This window comes from Panthera onca, chromosome B3, assembly GCF_046562875.1.
Source record: "Panthera onca isolate mPanOnc1 chromosome B3, mPanOnc1 haplotype 2, whole genome shotgun sequence".
Classification (NCBI taxonomy): Eukaryota; Metazoa; Chordata; class Mammalia; order Carnivora; family Felidae; genus Panthera; species Panthera onca.
In genome coordinates this window covers 97413041-97428216 of record NC_138344.1, presented here as the reverse complement: position 1 = coordinate 97428216, position 15176 = coordinate 97413041, and the positions used below count along the sequence as shown (strand labels likewise).

At 34.8% G+C, this 15176-nt stretch overlaps 1 protein-coding gene across 2 annotated transcripts in view; it reads left to right on the top strand.

Annotated features, from left to right (window-relative positions):
- The window catches only part of SOS2 (SOS Ras/Rho guanine nucleotide exchange factor 2), a 91065-nt gene that overhangs the window by 47776 nt on the left and 28113 nt on the right, over positions 1 to 15176 (top strand). For both annotated transcript variants that reach the window (XM_078448265.2, XM_078448264.2), the window contains 4 exons: positions 8479 to 8606; positions 9331 to 9986; positions 11425 to 11506; positions 12891 to 13013. In XM_078448265.2, coding sequence (XP_078304391.2) covers positions 8479 to 8606; positions 9331 to 9986; positions 11425 to 11506; positions 12891 to 13013 — 989 coding nt within the window. The remainder of the gene's footprint in view (positions 1 to 8478; positions 8607 to 9330; positions 9987 to 11424; positions 11507 to 12890; positions 13014 to 15176) is intronic.

Genomic DNA, 15176 nt, shown 5'->3' with positions numbered 1-15176 from the left:
TTTTCCATTTCTTTTAGATGGCACATGAACTTGAAGATGTTTGTAAAACAATCTGAGTGCAAAAACCTAGGTTTTCATAATTTTTCCAAAATTTTTATGTCATTTTTCTTATACCTTTTTAAAGGAGCTTGCCTTTAAAATTATTTGAGTTTTTGTATAAATATCTCCTTTTATACTCCTATTTCTTTGACTTATGTAGTGAGTAATTGAATTACATAATTACGATATAGGCACAACTTGCATAAACATATTTGAAACATACACTGATTCTTGGTAAGCATACGATTCAATTAGTGGGATCACAAGGGCCCAAATATTGTAGAATGTGGTCCAGTTATTAGCATTTATTGTCCTGTGAGAATCATTCTTTATGTTATATAGTGGGAGTGATCCACAATAAGAAATGCATATAACATCAGATCAGTGTATATGTACGTATGTGTACACACACACACACACAAACGTATGAAACAAAAACTTTCATGAAATGCTACTTAACATTTCGTGCTGTGTCTGTTTATATTCTGTTCTGTTTCTTTTAAAAAATGGTGGTGATCCACTAATGGATTATGACAGGCAGTTTGAAAAATACTGAAATAAGGAGTATTTCTAAACACAAGCTAAATGGATTATCACATGAGCAGATGAGAAACTACTTTTTACTCTTAAATCTTTTCTGACTGTGATACTATTGTTTTTTTTTTTTCTTTTTTTGCTGTTTATTTTGAGAGAGAGAAGATGACATGAGTTGGGGGGAGGCAGAGAGAGAGGAGGAGAGAAAGAATCTCGAGTAGGTTCTGCACTGTCAGCACAGAGCCCAATGTGGGGCTCAGTCGACATGGGGCTCAGTCTCATGAACTGTGAGATCAGGACCCGAACTGAAATCAAGAGTCATTCAACTAAGTCACTTAGGTGCCCCTGATACTGTTGGTTCTTTAAAACATAAAATTGTTTGTAATTACGGTAAAATATACATAACATGAAACTTACCATCTTAACCATTTTAAGTATGCTAAGTATGTTGTTATGGAGCCATTGTGTGACTGGACATTTGGGTAACTTCTATTCTTTGGCTATTGTAAATAATGCTGCTGTGAATATGGGTACACAGATATCTCCTCAAGAGTCTGCTTTCAGTTCTTTGAGATATATACCCAGAAATGGAATTGCTGAATCAGATGGTAATTCTATTTTTAATTTTTTGAAGAATCACTGTACTTTATCCCATAGCACTATACCATTTTACATCTCCATCAGCCATGCACAAGCATTCCAGTTTCTCCACATCCTCATCAACACTTGATATTGTCTGTATTTTTTTAAATGTTTATTAGTTTTTGAGAGAGAGCATGGCGGGGAGGGGCACAGAGAGACAGAGACACAGAATCTGAAGCAGGCTCCAGGCTCTGAGCTATCAGCACAGAGCTTGACATGGGGCTTGAACTCACTAACCATGAGATCATGACCTGAGCTGAAGTCAGACATTTAACCAACTGAGGCACCCAGGTGCCCCTGTAATTTTGGTTTTTTATAATAGCTGTCCTAATGAATGTGAGGTGGTATCTCATTGTGGTTTTGATTTGCATTTCCCTAATGATTAGTAATGGTGAGCATCTCTTCATATGCTTGTTAGTCATTTGTGTATCTTCTTGTGATAAATACCTATTTAAATCCTTTGCTATTGGGGGGGTTTACATTTTTGTTGTTGTGTTATAGGAGTTCTTTATATATTATGGATATTAGTACTTTATCATATATATCAGATGCAAATATTTTCTTCCATTCTGTAGATTGCCTTTTTGTGATATTGTTTGGCTCAAGTACTCATCCAAATGAAATTTCATTTCATGTTAAGCTTCCTTTGGGAAGAGAACCATAAGAAAGAAAGCTAGGCCGGGGCGCCTGGGTGGCGCAGTCGGTTAAGCGTCCGACTTCAGCCAGGTCACGATCTCGCGGTCCGTGAGTTCGAGCCCTGCGTCAGGCTCTGGGCTGATGGCTCGGAGCCTGGAGCCTGTTTCCGATTCTGTGTCTCCCTCTCTCTCTGCCCCTCCCCCGTTCATGCTCTGTCTCTCTCTGTCCCAAAAATAAATAAAAAATGTTGAAAAAAAAAAATTAAAAAAAAAAAAAAAAAAAAAAAAAAGAAAGAAAGCTAGGCCAGTGTAACTTAAGGCTGTCACATTCCTTAGGGAATAGAAAGCACAATCCTGAAGCAGTTTTAAACCTGTTTTAATCTGAAGTATTTGCTTCAGTCATATACCAAGGAATATTTATTTGTGGACATAGCATTTAAATATTATTCAACTTTTGGGGCGCCTGGGTGGCTCAGTCGGTTAAGCATCCGACTTCGGCTCGGGTCATGATCTCATAGTTCGTGAGTTCGAGCCCCACGTCGGGCTCTGTGCTGACAGCTCAGAGCCTGGAGCCTGCTTCACATTCTGTGTCTCCCTCTCTCTCTGCCCCTCCCTGCTCATGCTCTGTCTCTCTCTGTCTCAAAAATAAATAAACATTAAAAAAATTAAAAAAATAAATAAATATTATTCAACTTTTCTTTCCCAGAACCAGAATTTATGATAAACAAAATAGAAAATGACTACATAAAGAGAAATTATGGTATATCACATATAGTTTACTTGAAATTACTTTACAGTAAATTGTTATATTATTGTTATTCGTAGCAGTACTTTGAAGTTCATCTTATAGGTAATATATTTCTTTTTGGTTCTTTTCAAATTTAATCTTTCTGAGGTTGATGACAAACTACTTTCATTTTTTAATTTTTTTCCTCAGATAAATTATAGATTTTTTTTTCTTAATACATAATTCAATCCTTATGTAAGAGGAACAAGAAAAAAATAATTCATTTCCTGGTTTATAAGTAACTTTGTTATTTTCTAGCATATTCTATGTTTATTCTTCTGTTGGTAAGAACTTATCTGGTCTCACTTCAGAATTGATGTGTTCAAGGCCAAGTAACATTCTTTGCTTCTCTGGTCATTCCTTGGAAATTTAGTCATGGAAAGTATAAAAAGTGTCCTGTCAAGAGAACGTAATCCTTCTTAATTTAATTTAAAGCTTAACAGGAAGACCTATTAGTAATAATTCTAATGAGGCTCATTGGGAAAGAGAAGACAATATTTTGATATGAGACGATTGAGTTTCTTTAGGAAATACTTTTTTACTTTGAAAAACAGAGAAAAGGTGCAAAAATATATAGTGTGCTCCCTTCACCTAGGTTCACTAATTCTTAAGACTATGTAACATTTGCTTTGTCACTGGCTTTGTGTTCCTGTGTGTGAGTGTATTATAACATTAAGACCTTGAGATAATTTCTATTAAGAGAAATGTTCTATCTATTGAAAAAGACTACAAGAAATATTTTGCTACATAATTAGTATTCTTTCAGTGCTGACACATGATTCAAGGACATCCTAAGGAAGATAATGCATTTTTTTTCAAAGCATATAAAGAAAAGTGATAGGTTTTAATGAGTTGAATTCTCACCAAATTACTAAAACACTATTTTTATGAAAATGTTGAGAGAACTTTATTATTACAAAAAAAGAATTGATCACATATATTATTTCACACCAAGACTGCATTCCCAGTATAATGAATTAGAAACAAATTTATAATTTATTATAATTTACCTTCAGGCACACAGACATCCATAGTAGATACAGCATTTTTATAGGAATTCAAGAGAATCATGATAAGTATTTCAAGAAGTCTCATAAAGAAAAAACTTACATGGTGTGTAAAATCTCGGGATATACTTATAGACAAGTAAGGAGAATAATGATTATCAAGTAAGCAAGGAATATATTCTTTAGTCAAGTTCATAAGAGACTACATCTTTTTAAAAAATTTTATTTTTTATTTTTTAAAATTTACATCCAAATTAGTTAGCACTTAGTGAAACAGTGATTTCAGGAGTAGATTCCTTAATGCCTCTTACCCATTTAGCCCATCCCCCCTCCCACAACCCCTCCAGTAACCATCAGTTTGTTCTCCATATTTATGAGTCTCTTCTATTTTGTCCCCCTCCCTGTTTTTGTAGTCATATGAAGTCATATGATTTTTGTCTTTCTCTGACTAATTTCACTTAACGTAATACCCTCCAGTTCCATCCACGTAGTTGCAAATGGCAAGATTTCATTCTTTTTGATTGTCAAGTAATACTCCATTGTATCTATATACCACACTTTCTTTATCCATTCATCCATCGATGGACATTTTTGGGCTCTTTCCATACTTTGGCTGTTGTTGATAGTGCTGCTATAAACATGGGGGTGCATGTGTCCCTTTGAAACAGTATACCTGTATCCCATGGATAACTGCCTAGTAGTGCAATTGCTGAGTTGTAGGGTAGTTCTATTTTTAGTTTTTTGAGGAACCTCCAGACTGTTTTCCAGAGTGGCTGTGCCAGCTTGTATTCCCAATAAGATACTACATCTTAATGAAAGATCATTTCCACTTTATTGCTTAGTTTAGGCATATATTGAAAGGGCATTTCTCTCCTTGACCTCTTTTCCAAAGCACACCAACTTCATTTTATTTCTTAAACTGTGTAATTATCCAGTTTGTTTTAACATTGAGGGGGTCCCCTTCAACTCATGGTCACCAGATTTAGGCAGAAACCAGTGTTTTGCATAGTGTCTGCATCATTGTAGATAGGCAGTGAGTGTAGTGCGCAGCAAAAAACATGAACCCTGGAATCGGAATTTCTGGGTTTGAATGCACTCTGCTGTTCATCTTGGGTGAATTACTTAACCTTTCTGTACCTTGGTTTCTTCATTTGTAATATGTATAATCACAGAGCCAGTCTTACAGAGTTGTACCAAAGATTAAGTAAGGTAATGCATAAAAGAGAGCATGCATAGAGTAAGAACCAAGTAAATGTGTATTGCTGTTATTTGTCTAAACATTTAACAAAATTATAAGTATTTATACAGTAGTCATTCATTCTAATTACCTTTGGATATCTACCATGTAGTATACTAAAAATGAATAGGGGCTCCTGGGTGGCCCAGTTGGTTGAGTGTCTGACTGTTGGTTTCGGCTCTGGCCATGATCTCACTGTTCATGAGTTTGAGCCCTGTGTCAAGCTCTGCACTGTCAGCACAGAGCCTGCTTGGGACTTCTTTCTCCCGCTCCTTCTGCCCCTCCCCTGCTTGAGCACACACACTCTGTCTCTCACTCGCTCTCTCAAAACATAAATAAACATAAAAGTAAATAAAACATATCCCAGGGTTTAAGGAATTTATGGCTTAGTGAAGAAAATAAACATTAAACAAATAATTACAACAAGTAAATGTAATTAAGTGTCTAAGAAGTAGTACTGTGGAATTGCTGAGGCAGGAGTAACAATGTCTAGGGAAGTAAGAAAAAAATTAATATGGGCTTTGGGGATATAGGGATTTTTATCCTACTCTGGTGTGTAATTTATTTTGGGGAGCAATGAAAGGCAAATGCTGAGGAGCTTTTGCAGATTAAGAGTGGCAGTAAATCACAATATGTGTAAATCAAATCATGTTATGCATGGTAAACTTAGGTAGTGCTGTATGTCAATTATATCTTAATAAAACTGGAAAAAAGAGAGAGCCAGTAGAAACCTGACTGCATCCTGTATTGGAGAGAAAATTACTCTAAGGATTGTCAGGACATTGACAAAATTAGATATGCACAAAATTAGATAATAGAACTTCATGAATGTTACATCTCCTGAAGTCATTCACTACCATAGAAGAGTATCTTTGCTATAAGATGCACTGCTGGCATATTAAAGGAATGAAGGGGAATGATAGTATTTGAGAGTAATTTGTGTATCTCTTAAGTTTTCCTTGCATTCCAAAAACCATCTCAAAACTAGCAGCGGTTTTCCTTCCTCAGCAAGGAACTGAAAGGATAGCATCACACACTACTCTCAAATAGTTCAGGGGTAAAATGGTGCACATACCCTCACACAGAATAAGGAAGCATATGTAGCAAAATGTTAAAAGTTGGTTACTCCTATTATACAGGAATTATTTGTATTGTTTTCATAAATTTTTTATAAATTTGGTATTATTTTAAGAGAATATAAGGAGGGAGAAAAAGGAAGAGTTTCATAGAGAAGAGGCATTTGAGCTGTCCTAGAGGCTAATTTGCCAGGTGGATAAGGAGGAGCAGAGAAACCCTATAGAAAGCCATAGAGATGTGAAAGAGCTTGGCTTATTTGTAAGTAGTTCAGTATGGTAATTTCTGTGTTGCCATAAGATGTTTAAATACATTCTTTCAAATGTCTGTAGACAGCTTGGGTATTTATTTGATGTGTATTAAATCTCACTGATCTTAATTAAGGTTCAGGAAATGTTTAGCAAATTGGTGAACTAAGATTATGGCAAACAGAGCCACTGCTTTATGTACTTTGATCACTAGGAAATCCTATGCTTTAAATACCCTGAAATATCCTTGAAATATCCTTTTTTTCCTGCTCCTTGACAGCCTTTAATTATAACATGGATATTTAGAAATGACATGGCCATTTATATAGATGAGTTTGAGCAGCCTGAAGACTAAGTAGACTGTAGAAATAGTATCCTCATACACCTAAATAGAAGAGCAGCTCTCATTTTGGTAGACTGTCGTTGTTAGAGATAATGTGAAATTTGGATTGACAGCAGCAGTAAGAAAAAAACTGTAATTAAGCAATTTATATCATCAATACCCATATTTACTAAGGAAATGTTTTAGAGTAGAGCTGAGAAGAATCTTTTTGCAAGAAATCTTTAAAGCAGCAAAATAAGTGATTTGGCTAGTAATGTTTCACCTTTAGAAGTCCGAATGACCAAGCCCTGATCCTTTTCCAATTTCTTTGGTATTTTGCCTCTTTTACTTTCATCCTCTCAATTTCTTATTTCTTAATCTAGAAATTAAGGCTTTATTTCTAATGATAGTCTCTTCAAGTATTTATATTGCTGATCTTTTGGTAATAAGACTTCTACGTGTATCTCAAAACATGCCACAGATGGTTCTGTGCTCTGGAGAATAATTTTTAGGATATATAAATGAAAGGTAATGGACCTAGGAAAGCCTGGCTGGCTCAGTCAGAAGAACATGCAGCTCTTGACCTCAGGGTCATGAGTTTGAGCCCCATGTTGGGTATAGAGATTACTAAAAAATAAATAAACTTAAAAAAGGTAATGACCTAGCACTCAAACAATATTTATTCAGTTCCTTGCTGAGGAAGGGGGATCATTATTGAATGGTTTTCAGACTGTTCTTGGAATATCAGGAAAATTTATCACAAAATTTCTAGTAGGGTAGTTTAAAATCATGAAATAGGTTTAAATTTTTAAAAATTTTCTGAAAGAAGTGATTATAAGTTTTCCATATTTGTTCTTGCATAAATGTATTTTTGTATCTATATAATCTGTATATAATATCTACATAACGCTCCACTTTGACTTCTTTTGTCAAACAAATTGAAATGTTGGAGGGGTGCCTGGGTGGCTCAGTCAGGTGAATGTCTGACTCTTGATTTCAGCTGAGTTCATGATCCCACGATTGTGGGATTGAGCCCCATGTCGGGCTCCATGCTGAATGTGGAGCTTGCTTAGGATTCTCTCTCTCTCTCTCCCTCTCCCTCTCCCTCTCCCTCTCCCTCTCCCTCTCCCTCTCCCTCTCCCTCTCCCTCTCCCTCTCCCTCTCCCTCTCTCTCTCTCTCCTCTGCTTGTGCTCTTTCTTCAAAAAAAAAACCAAAAACATTGGATCATCATCCAAACTGAATTATTTATTACAAGGTAAATTTTCTTTCATTTTGAGAGTGAGATACAAGAGAAATGTTGGATAAGTCCAATAAAGCCAGAGTTGTTAAAAATTTATAAACCTTATTTCTAAGTGTTAATGAGATAGAATATTGGCTTTCATGGTTTCTTGATATTTACTACAGTGGTTGAATTTTATGTTGTAAAAGATACCAGTTGAATCTCAAAGATGCTGTTTGCAGAAAAGTTTATGATGGATTGGTTTGCTAAATTTTATATACATGATTATGTTATATAACAAAGATATGCAAGCTTTTAGACATTTCTGAAACATAAGAACTTAATCATTCAAGAATATGAAATAACTTATGTGGTTATCTTATAGTTACTAACAAAAGCAACCTGTAAGCTTCATGTTTTGCATATTTCAAACTATTTTTATGTATCTGGAAAATGTCCCAATGTTTTTCACACTTGCTTCTTTTTCTGATTGCTCTGGCAGTAGTACTTTATATGTGTGTTATATTTACGTATGTAGAAAGAGAGTTGGTTTTGAGAGATCAGGTATGTAATGAAATAAAAGTATAACTGGTTTTATTAAGCATATATTAAGCATATTATTAAGCATATTTAAAATTCATTTAGAGTTAATAATTTTTGTTGCTCTTTCCTCTAACTATAAGAAAAGAAAGAATTGAACAATGCAGGTTTAATATTTGTTTGTTTTTTTTAGCAATTGAAAGCATGTAGTGAAGAGCAGGAAGACAGAGAATGTTTGAACCAAGCTATTACTGCTCTTATGAATCTCCAAGGTAGTATGGACCGAATTTACAAGCAGTATTCACCTAGACGCCGACCTGGGTAATTCCAAACTGTTGAAAATATGAATGCTTCTGCATACTTCATTTATAGATCTGATGCCCAATTTTTTAAAAGAAGTCTTATTCATAGTGATAATTGCATTCTTGAAAGTTATACTTTTGTTTTACATTTTTCTTTTGGTCTTTGAGTTTAAAATTGGCATTGTCAGGAGCGCCTGGGTGCCTCAGTCACTTGAGCGTCCGGCTCTTGATTTTGGCTCAGGTCATGGTCTCAGGGTCCTGGAATCAAGCCCTGTGATGGGCTCTGCACTGGGTATGGAACCTGTTTGAGATTCTCTCGCTCTCTCTCTCTCCCTCTCTCCCTCTCTCCCCCACCTTCTGTCCCCACTCAAACTCTCTCTCCCTGTCTCTCTCTAAAATTAAAAAAAAATTTAATTGGTATTGTCATATTGTTGAGATAGTATATCTTTTAAAATTTTATTAAATATAGTCACTTTTGTATGTTATAGAAGAAATTTAGGATTCTTTGTAACTTTAGTTCTTATGGCATTTGGAATGAAATACAGTTTCTGTAGTACTTTTCTTTCACAATAATGAAATTGAGGCATGTGTCTGTTGTGGCAAAGTTAGTAGGAGGAAGTAATGCTGAGTGCAAAATCTAGTGTTTGATTATTTAATATTTTTATCACTTGATTTGAGGTAGCTTAAAGAAATTTGGATTGCTTAGTCATTGAAAAAGCTAAATTTATCTTTTTTTTTTTTAGGGATCCTATTTGCCCTTTTTATAATCGTCACTTAAGAAGCAAGCATCTGGCTATTAAAAAAATGAATGAAATTCAGAAAAACATAGATGGATGGGAAGGCAAAGATATTGGACAGTGTTGTAATGAATTCATTATGGAAGGTCCATTGACACGAATTGGTGCTAAACATGAACGGCATATTTTTCTCTTTGATGGCTTAATGATTAGCTGTAAGCCCAATCATAGCCAGTCACGCCTTCCAGGTTACAGTAGTGCAGAATACAGATTAAAAGAAAAATTTGTCATGAGGAAAATACAAATATGTGATAAAGAAGATACCTGTGAGTGTAAACATGCTTTTGAAATAGTATCCAAAGATGAAAACAGCATAATATTTGCTGCTAAGTCTGCTGAAGAGAAAAATAATTGGATGGCCGCACTTATTTCTCTTCACTACCGTAGTACACTAGATCGAATGCTAGATTCAGTGTTACTGAAAGAAGAAAATGAGCAGCCATTGAGATTACCAAGTCCTGAAGTGTATCGTTTTGTGGTAAAAGACTCTGAGGAAAACATTGTTTTTGAAGACAACTTGCAAAGTAGAAGTGGAATTCCCATCATTAAAGGAGGAACTGTGGTGAAATTAATTGAAAGGTTAACATATCATATGTATGCAGGTATGTGAAACTCATTACAAATGCTTACTTACCTGGGTTGTGCCGTTTTGGGGGCACCTGAGTGGCTCAGTCTGTTAAGCATCTGACTCTTGATTTTGATTCAGGTCATGATCTCACAGTTTGTGAGTTTGAGCCCCACATCTGGCTGTGTGCTGACAGAACAGGGCCTGCTTGGGATTTTCTCTCCCCCGCCCCCCCCCCCCCCCCGTTCCTTCCCTGCTTGTGCTCTCTCCAAATAAATAAATAAATAAACTTAAAAAAAAAGTTTGCCACTTGTGATGAGCACCAGTTTTTGTACATAAGTGATGAATTACTAAATTCTACTCCTGAAGCCAATATTACCCTGTATGTTAACTAACTAGAATTTTTTTAAAAAACTTGAAGCAAAAAGAAAAAAATGCTTGAGGCATGGAAAAAAAGGGATTGCTTCTAAAATATAAAAAGAATTCCATAGGATCAAAGGGAATAAATAACTAATTAAATGTCTCTAAAATACAGTATTGTTGGTGCACATGGGGTGGCTTAGTTGGTGAAGCGTCTGACTTGGCTCAGGTCATGATCTCACGGTTCATGGGTTTGAGCCCCATGTCGGGCTCTGCACTGACAGTGCGGAGCCTGCTTGGGATTTTCTCTCTTTCCCTCTCTCTCTCTGCCCATCCCCCACTGTGCTCTCTCTTTCTCTCTCTGTCTCTGTCTGAAAATAAACTTAAAAATATATATGTATAATATTGTTGACTTCATTAATTATTAAATATTCATAAAAATTGTATGACTCTTAAATTGGAAAACAGTCCTCATTTATCAAGAAATACCATGGAGTGCCTGGGGGGCTCAGTTGGTTAAGTATCCAACTTTGGCTGAGGTCACGATCTTACGGTTTGTGGGTTTTGAGCCCTGAATCGGGCTCTGTTCAGACAGAGCCTGGAGCCTGCTGTGGATTCTGTGTTTCCCTCTCTTTCTGCCCCTCCCCTGCTCGTGCTCTGTCTCTCTCTGTCCCTCAAAAATAATAAACATTAAAAATTGTTTTTAATTAAAAATAAATAAATCCCATAATTGGCAGGAAGACCATGGTGGGAGGAACCAGAATAAAAAGAAAAAGGAAAAGGGGCACCTGGGTGGCTCAGTAGGTTAAGCTTCTGACTTCTGCTGAGGTCACGATCTTATTGTTCAGAGTTCAAGCCCTACATTAGGCTCTTTGCTGACACCTCAGAGCCTGGAACCTGTTTCAGATTCTGTATCTCCCTCTCTGTCTCTGCCCCTCTCCTGCTCTCACGCGTGCACTCTCACTCTCTCTCTCTCTCTCTCTCTCTCTCTCTCTCTCAAAAATAAATTAATATTGGAAAAAAAAAGAAGGAAGTCCTCCAAAATATGCTACTTTGAATTAATGAAACTGAATAAATTGAACATACGTCCCATTTTATACTCTTTATCTTTTCAGATCCCAATTTTGTCCGTACTTTTCTTACTACATACCGTTCATTTTGTAAACCACAGGAATTACTAAACTTACTGATTGAACGGTAAGAAAAATATTTATTTTACTTAACACTTTATAAAAAGTTAACTACTTTGTTCCTTGCAAAGTGATGGGGACCTAGTATGTGCTCAGCTAGTTTTTGAACATAATATATTTGGCATTAAATTAGTAGTATTACTGTTCTCTTCAAACAATGTGCTCATTGAAATATCTTTTATAAAAAAGATCTCTTCAGATCATAGCAATATTTATAGTGGTAATCAAAAAGACCCAATTTTGAGTATGTATTTAAATGAGTTTTGGGGGGGCAATAAAAACTTCCTTAAAAGAGACTTTTTTACTTGTCACTTTAAAATAGACTTTTTACTAAAGAAAATTTCAAACCATATAAAAGAGTAAATGGAAGAGTACAGTAAACCCCATTTATTCATCATCCAGCTTCAGTAATTATCAACCCATTTTTCATCTCTTTCCCTACTGACTTCAATACTCTAACCCAGGATTATTTAGGAGTAAATCCTACGCAACATATTTCATCTGTAAATATTTTCATTTTCATTTTCCAAAAGATAAATATTCTTATTAAAAACATAATTAAAGTCTTATTATATGTAAAAAAATTAACAGTTCCTTCATTATGATTAGTTTTTTAAAAACTCTAAGTTTTGGATTGAATTTTTCCTCTTTAGATACTGTGTCTGGGCTCCAAAATAATTTTTGTTTCACATATAAAAACCTAATATACCAGAATTACATCTTCACCTGTATCATTATGTTGTACTGTGAAACTAAGTTTACCAGACTGAATCAGTGTAATGTGCTATGAAGATCTAGTTAGTTGTATTTCCATGTCCAAAATAAGGAAAGTACATTTCTTAGACTCCTATTTTAGCTATATTTCCTATGATTGGGCAAGGTTTCCTTTTATTTGTTTGTTTTAGCTTTGATTGTTACCTTATCCACTTAAGTGTGTTCTTCAAATATTGTTTAAAATTCAGTTTGGGCCTTCTCTTGTATGTATAGTCATTTAAGGAAGTTTATGTCTACTTTAATTTTAACAAAATAAATATTAAGGACAGATTATTAGATTAACAATTCTGTTACATCATTTAAGAAAGTTTTTCTCCTTACAGATTATTTTTATATAGATTGATCTTTTTAATTGACCTTTTCTGTATTGATCAGTGCTAGTTATCAAACTTGTTTTGATAAAAGTAAGAATATTAAACCTTCCTTCTGTGTAGCTAAAGAACAATTTCTTACAGTATGTAATACTTCGGGGAAAGTTTATCAGTAATTGCACTTTTCACATAAATGATAGGAAAGAAAGTTGCTTAAATACAATATTTTTTCTGTTGTATTTTAAATCCTTTTCGTTTGTATATGAAACAAAAAATTTCTCTCATTTTGCTTCTTTTTTTTCTTAGATTTGAAATTCCAGAGCCAGAACCTACTGAAGCAGATAAATTGGCAGTAGAGAAAGGCGAACAGCCAATCAGTGCAGACCTTAAAAGGTTTCGCAAGGAATATGTCCAACCAGTACAACTTAGGTTTGGCCTGAGTATTTTATTTTTTATGTGCTGTTCAATTTTCAATATACAGTTAACATACCAGGATACCTATTAAGTAAAAATTATAAAATTTTATGTGAGTGTGCCTACTGTCAACTTTGCTCCTCCTCCTTTGTAATCATCTAGTGATTCTGGGCTATTTTATAGTTTATGATATTTATGGAATCTATAGCTCTTTCCCCATTATTCTCACACAAAACAGACATTTATTACTTCATCTAAAAAATCATTTCAGCAATTTCTAAAAATGTTAATTGATAATAGCAGCTGCTAGCTGTTAGGTACTCTCTGTGTACCTAAATGCCTTATCGTTTTTATCTCATCCTCATAACACAGTTACTACTTTATATATGAAAGAAATTGAAACTTATATGAGGAAATTGAAACTTAGCAAGATAAAGTAATTTGAGATAGGTCATATAAAGAGAACAGCAGGACAGGTTTCAGACTCCATTCTGACTTCTTAAGCCCGTGTTCGTTTTTTATACCACTGAGATTGGAAATTGGAAGCTCCTTTGACTAGCTTTCTTTACAATCCCTAATTGTACATGATCTAAATATTTTTTTCTTTGTAAATATTAAGATTCCTTGATTATTGCTAACTAATAAATTACAACTTTGGAACTGAGTATATGATTTATTTTCCAGGATAATTGCCACAAATGAATGTAGTTTCAGAGAAATGATAGAGTTCCCAGCTACATGACTCTCAGCCAAAACTTTAAAAAATTTAAGGGGTACCTGGCTGGCTCAGTCAGAGCATGCGACTCTTGATTTTGGGGTTGTGAATTTGAGCTCTGTGTTCGGTAATAATAGTTATGTATTCTATTTTAAATGTTTAAGTGGCTTTAAAAAATATATCCCTATATAATTTGAGCAATAGCTAAGATTAGCTAGGGGAAGCCATCTTGGAAGAGGTAAATCTGAGTGCCTCTAAAGGGTGTATAGGATTTAGGTAGGCAGAAAATGGCCATAGGTATTCAAGGTCCTGGGAAATAGTATGAACAAAGGCAAGAAGACAAAAGTGAGAATGGTGTGCAGACAAAATAAGTAAGGAAACTGACTCAACAGAAATGAAGACAATGTATTGCAAGAAGTAGTAGATGGTATTAACTATATGGAATGAATGGGGTGGAATTCAAGATGGCCTTGAAATACAAGCCAAGTTTTTAAAATAGTCCTACAAACATTAAAGGATTTTTAGCAATGATGGTAATTTTTATAATGATTGTAACATTTCTATTGTTGTATTGCAAAATTTTTAACATAGGAAATTTGAGAGAATTTTACAGTGAGAGTTCATACATCCACCACCTAGATCTACTGTTAATTTTGTTATATTTATTTTATCACATATATATTTATTCTTCTTTTGGTCCATTAATCGTCAAATTTAGGGGATGTATTTCAAAGTACACTTCTTAAATACTTCAATTTGTATATCATTAAAAGTGCATTATTTGTTTATTGTACTTTTGCATCTTTTTTTTAAGTTTATTTAGAGAGTGAGTACATGTGCATACATATGCACACACATGAGTGGAAGAGGGGTAGGAGAGAAGAGGAGAGAGAATCCCAAGCAGGCTCTGAGCTGTCAGCACAGAGCCTGATGTGGGGCTTGATTTCATAAGCTAAGATTCAGACCTGAGTCAAAATCGAGTTGGTTGCTCAACCAGTTGCCCCCCAGTAGCCCCAAAACAATCACATCTTAAATGTACTTTGGTTGAATTTTAACAAATACATACATCTCTATAATCCAAACTCCTTTCAAGATATAAATGTTCCCATCACCTCAGAAAGTTTCCTCATGCCCATTCTAATCAATTTTTGTCCTCATTGCCCAAAGCACTATTCATCTTCCTCCACAGATTGGTTTTACCTGTTTTAGAATTTCATATAAACGGATTCTTATGTACTCTTTTGTGTCTGACATTTTTCACTCATCATGCTTCTGAGCATGTTTTTGCTTGTGTCAGTAGTTTCTTCTGTTTTATTGCCAAGGTAGCAATATGAATATACCACAATTTTTTTTCCCACTGAAGGACACCTGGGTTCTTTTCAGTTTTTTATTACTATGAATAAAGCTGCTATGAACTTTATTTTATAAATCTTTTGTGAATATATTTTTTCATATGTCTTGGG